This window comes from Hypanus sabinus, chromosome 26, assembly GCF_030144855.1.
Source record: "Hypanus sabinus isolate sHypSab1 chromosome 26, sHypSab1.hap1, whole genome shotgun sequence".
Lineage (NCBI taxonomy): Eukaryota > Metazoa > Chordata > Chondrichthyes > Myliobatiformes > Dasyatidae > Hypanus > Hypanus sabinus.
Genome location: NC_082731.1, coordinates 36,289,921 through 36,295,920, shown reverse-complemented (window position 1 = coordinate 36,295,920; position 6,000 = coordinate 36,289,921). Strand labels below are relative to the sequence as shown.

The following is a 6,000-nucleotide window of genomic DNA, read 5'->3' as shown; positions in this document are numbered from 1 at the left end:
CACAACATTGTGCCAACCTTCAAACCCTGCCTCCCATATAACCCCCTACCTTAAATTCCTCCATATACCTGTCTAGGAGTCTCTTAAACTTCACTAGTGTATCTGCCTCCACCACTGGCTCAGGCAGTGCACTCCATGCACCAGCCACTCTCTGAGTGAAAAACCTTCCTCTAATATCCCCCTTGAATTTCCCTCCCCTTACCTTAAAGCCATGTCCTCTTGTACTGAGCAGTGGTGCCCTGGGGAAAAGGCGCTGGCTGTCCACTCTGTCTATTCCTCTTAATATCTTGTACACCTCTATCATGTCTCCTCTCATCCTCCTTCTCTCCAAAGAGTAAAGCCCTAGCTCCCTTAATCTCTGATCATAATCCACCCTCTCTAAACCAGGCAGCATCCTGGTAAATCTCCACTGTACCCTTTCCAATGCTACCACATCTTTCCTATAGTGAGGCTACCAGAACTGGACACAGTACTCCAAGTGTGGCCAAATCAGAGTTTTATAGAGCTGCATAATTACATCTCGTCTCTTAAACTCTATCCCTCGACTTATGAAAGCTAATACCCCATAAGCTTTCTTAACTACCCTATCTACCTGTGAGGCAACTTTCAGAAATCTGTAGACATGTACCCCAGATCCCTCTGCTCCTCCACACTACCAAGTATCCTACCATTTACTTTGTACTCTGCCTTGGAGTTTGTCCTTCCAAAGTGTACCACCTCACACTTCTCAGGGTTGAACTCCATCTGCCACTTCTCAGCCCACTTCTGCATCCTATCAATGTCTCTCTGCAATCTTCAACAATCTTCTACACTATCCACAACACCACCAACCTTTGTGTTGTCTGCAAACATGCCAACCCACCCTTCTATCCCCACATCCAGGTCGTTAATAAAAATCATGAAAAGTAGAGGTCCCAGAACAGATCCTTGTGGGACACCACTAGTCACAACCCTCCAATCTGAATGTACTCCCTCCACCACAACCCTCTGCCTTCTGCAGGCAAGCCAATTCTGAATCCACCTGGCCAAACTTCCCTAAATCCTATGCCTTCAGACTTTCTGAATAAACCTACCGTGTGTAACCTTGTCAAATGCCTTACTAAAATCCATGTAGATCACATCCACTGTAGTACCCTCATCTATATGCCTGGTCACCTCCTCAAATAACTCTATCAGGCTTGTTAGGCACGATCTGCCCTTCACAAAGCCATGCTGACTGTCCCTGGTCAGACCATAATTCTCTAAATGCCCATAGATCCTATCTCTAAGGATCTTTTCTGACAGCTTTCCCACCACAGATGTAAGGCTCGCTGGTCTATAATTACCTGGACTATCCCTACTACCTTTTTTGAACAAGGGAACAACATTCGCCTACCTCCAATCCTCTGGTACCATTCCCATGGACGAGGACATAAAGATCCTAGCCAAAGGTTCAGCAATCCCTTCCTTCGCCTCATGGAGCAGCCAACTATATAATAATATAGTTATTATTATATAGATTTATTATGTCCACAAGAAAATGAATCTCAGGGTTGTATATGGTGACATAGATATACTTTATTGATAAAAACTTACTTTGAACTTTGAGCCACTGATTTTCAGTGGAGATCTTCCTTCCACAGCCTCCAATCTTCTACCTTCTCCTTAGGATCCACATTTGTTTCAGGGTGTATTGTCCCACAGAAGTTATTTCTTACTTTCCTGGCCTTTTTAACTAAAAACAACAAGACTCTGCTGGAAATGTAGAGGGATTCGGTGGGGGCTGGGAACTTGGGAAAAATGTTGAAGTGTCACCGCCGGACAGAGACTCATTTTCCCCAAGTTCCCGGCCCCCACCAAATCCCTCTATACCTCCAGCCATAACCAGCAAACTCTTGTTCCTTTCCCTGCCGACGATGATCTCCAAAATATTTCAGGCATCTTCGACCCCCAGTTTACTACAGCGTAGAATTTAATGAATGAAAACCCACGCCGCCAAAAGCGTTATTCGGTTTCCCCGCAGAAGGGGGAGGGGCGACCTCCGACCCACTTGATTGGAGGATGCCGGATGACGGGCGTGGATCGGACCCATTGGCGCCCCGGCCTCGGCGAGGGGGGCGGGACCTCTGACGGAAAGAGGCCGCTTGCGGGCGCCATTTTTTGTCCTCGGTCGTGTGCGAAGGCGGCGGTCGGTGAGCGGGATTTCGTTGCGGAGCGGAATGGCGGGCAGGCACCAGGCGAAGCGCTTCAGGCTCGACAGGGTGAGTGGAGGGAGACGTATCCCCTCCTGCGGGCAGGTCTTCCCGGCGCAGCGGGGTGTGCCTGGCGGGGTGTTACACCCCCTCCCCCGGGACTCGGGGCGAAGGGCTGAACAAAGGGGCTTTGAGGCCTAGTGGCAGCAGGTGGTCCGCGGCCCTCGAGTTGCAGACGGGCGCTGGGCCGCCGCTCAAACGGCGGCGGTGGGGATGGGACAGTGCCCACATGATGCCCGCCTTCTACTGGGCGCTATTAGATAACGGACTCGACTAATGGCATTCGTTAAAATTGGGGAATTAGCTCGTCCTTTGCTTTTCAGTTAACTAATTCCCTGCTTTAGACGTTAAATCAATTACGGTGGCTGCATCTTTTAAAAAATCAGGAGTGAGGTTGATCTTCTGGAATGCGAAAACGTGGTTTGGACGGGACTCGTTCAGGAGAATAATTTGCATGGTCTAGATTGTTCCAATCCGACCCTTTCTATTGTTGGATTTTGGATATCCTTGCATGTCGATGAGGGGGCGCCTTAGCAGATTTTATTCCCATTCTAAGAATTCAGGGATTGTACTTGACATTTCAGTAGTGTGTAATTTTTTTTGCTGTCTTTTATAAGCTGCTGAGTTGAGGGGCATGGCTTTGCTTTTGAGTGTGACCTTTAATGCTAATTTCATTACTACATGTAAATAATTTCTTGCATCTACCTTGGCCAATATAATTTGACTACCGGCTTATCCCAGGCTGTGGTTTAGATGTTTCTTAATCTGATGTAATGAATTGACTCTTAGTGTGAGCTTGGGCTGTGAGTGGTGGTTAACTAAGACTTCTGGGGCTCAGTGAATACTGGTCAATTTAATGCCTTCTCTCATCTGACTGCTGTCTTCTGGGTGGGTGATCTGTATTTTTTGTGCGAGAGAAGGGGTGGAGGGTTGGGGTTTGAGAGGTTTTTCGTTTTCCTTTCAGCGCAGGGTTTCTGTATTTTGTGGCTATCTGGAGAAGATGAATATCAGTGTTGTACATGCCTACTTTAACAATAAAATGACTCTTTGAATCTTATCTAAGACTTCTGGGCCTTGATGAATATTGGTCAATTTTATCTCAGGCTTCTGGGGCTTTTTTTTAACTTGTGAGGGGGAGCACCTCTGTCAATTAGATTGTATTTCCTTTTCCAATGTCAACGGTGATCAACCTGATGTAATGATACAAGTACCACGGTTAATTCTTTTCCACCTTTATTAGTAGCAAGCTATGAGAGAGAACATTCCATCTGCACTCACAGAGAGTCTGACTCTCGAAGTCTCTCTGTCTAAGGACAGAGGTACAGAGTTTTTTTATACCACCTTTGTCACGAATGCTGTCAACAGTGATGGTCTGAAACAAAGAATACTTAATCACATCAGGCAGAGGTAGACAGAAAACAGATGTTACATCCTGCAAGTGAGACAAGGAGTCAGCAGGACAAATTGATTTTAACACCTCAAAGTAAAAGAACAGTCAGATCCATAGACATTCCGGCTACTCAAATAGAGCAAAACTTAATAATTTAGAGAAGACATGAAAATTAAGAAAGGAATATAAAGAATGTCCTGCCTTATCTCCACCTTTTGTCAAAACCAAGAGGTGTGAAAAGTTAGGAGGCATCTTCTTGTGGGTTTTGTAAGTTTATCATCCTTATTTTCACTAAAAGAAGCAGTTGTGAGACATTATTCAAACATACTGTAGTTACAGACATAGTCGGTACTTAAACCCAAAGTTGAAATTTAAACACAAAATTGAAAGGTGTGAAAAGTCAGGAGACAACAGCTGCTCAAACTGCAGCCATTCTCAAACCAGAATACACAGACTCACCCTTAACCATTATTTACAGGAATCTGAGACTCACCAATTCCCTTAAAACTTTATCACCAAGATTAGTCCTGCTTGTTGTACAATCCGGTTTAGCCAGTTATTTATATTTGAGAGTCTATGGGATTTGTTCAGCTAAGCCATTGATGGGATGTGTGTGACGCAAGTTATATATTGTCTTCTGTGCTAATGGACAAGATAGCAAATTCATCCTTTTGAAAGGGATGAGCACATAATGAATGGTTAATTCGGTTACAAAGAAAATGTTGTCTTCAAATAAGTAGTTAACAGTGAAGTAGTGACATGACTCATCTTCATTGCAGGATGGTGGATCAGAAAACCACAATAAGATTATGCCATCTGCTGTGGTACATGTCCGGGGCCTGTTAGATGGAGTTGTGGAAGTGGACCTCATGGAGGCTCTTCAGGATTTTGGCAACATCAGGTATGTTGTAGATGACTTGAAATAGAATCCTGATCTAGTGTATCATGATCATGTTGGATCTTTTGCTAAAATATCCATCATAGGCAGTAGTCTCCTTGGTATCCAGCACTACTTATCAAGAGGATTGCTTCAAAGAGATGCATTCATCGTTAGAGAACCCCCACCATCCAAGACGTGCCCTCTTCTCACTGGTGCTATTAGGAAGGAAATAGAGAAGCCTGAAGGCGTGTGCGCGCGCACACACACACCCCCACCCCGATTCAGGACCGGCTTCTTCCTTCTGCCATCCGAATGGACATTAAACCCATGAACACTTCCTCACTACTTTTTTTATTATTATTTTCATTTTTGCACTAATTTAATTTAACTTTTTTTATATCTGTATGTAAGTTTATAATTTGTAATTTGCTATCCTGTTACAAATTAGTGCCATGAAATAAGACAGTATGCTGCATACGATTAAAGGTATTATATTTATAAATCTTAATTAAAGGGTAAAGAAAAACAAAAATAAAAGGGGCCATGTTAAATAAGCAGTTAAATGTGCGCAAGTTGGAGCTCATCTTGAACTTCTCTGACACTCACACGCTGGGCCCTCGGTCAACAGGAAAACGCACGCTGCCTTCGGAAAGTTGCTCGCAATCCATCTCCAACAGATGAGTCTCCCACCGGGTCGTATCCTCCCAGTGTCTTCTCCCTTCATCTCCCGCCGAACCAAAATAAAACCCAAGGCCAACCTCACCAAGAAAACCTCCTCCTAATTGGATGGAACACATTCCTTATCTTCAACAATAACCCAAACAGACTGCTCCTACAGAACTGCTAAATGAAATACATACAGTAAAAATACTGATTAACAGTAAAAATGTGAGCCAGGGCATTACACATACTTTGCACAGTCTTTTTTCCTCAATGTATTGCATTGTACTGCTGCTGCAAAGACACCAAATTTCACTACATAATGCTAGTGATATGAACCTGATTCTGATTTCAGTTGGTAGTGCTTCAGTACAAGGTCCATTTTGTAGTGTGCAGTCCAGCAACTGTTGGTTGTTTAGTGGTAGTTTTCTAATGCAGGCATGAGAAGCCTGAATTATTGAATTTCCTGAAGCTTGCGTTTCTTGTCTAGGATGTTGAGCTTGGCCCATTTGGAAATTCTCTGCAGTGGGAGATGGTTACTTTACACACCCACCTCACACCCAACCAAATGTTTCAGCAAATTGTCAGTCTTGACACTTCTGTGAATTATTGGCATGGCCCTGCAGAGTCTGCTGGATGAGACAGTAACTTGAGTCATCTGTGCATTGGGTAGTTTTGATTGATTCAGTGGTGCTTTTAAATTCAAGCATGGAAGTAATAAGATGATAAGAGGTAGGAGCAGAATTGGCCCATTCTGCCCATTGAGTTTGCTCAGCCATTTCATCATGGCTAATCCATTTTCCCTTTCAACCCTATTCTCCTGCCTTCTCCCTCTTACC

General features: G+C 44.1%; 1 protein-coding gene across 1 annotated transcript in view; it reads left to right on the top strand.

The window, feature by feature from the left end:
• The first annotated feature begins 2,088 nt into the window (after nucleotides 1-2,088).
• LOC132381439 (heterogeneous nuclear ribonucleoprotein L-like) overlaps nucleotides 2,089-6,000 on the top strand; it is a 39,177-nt gene continuing 35,265 nt past the window's right edge. Inside the window, exons 1-2 of the mRNA XM_059950841.1 lie at nucleotides 2,089-2,240; nucleotides 4,401-4,522. Of these exons, the coding sequence (XP_059806824.1) occupies nucleotides 2,199-2,240; nucleotides 4,401-4,522 (164 nt within the window). The 5' untranslated portion in view covers nucleotides 2,089-2,198. The remainder of the gene's footprint in view (nucleotides 2,241-4,400; nucleotides 4,523-6,000) is intronic.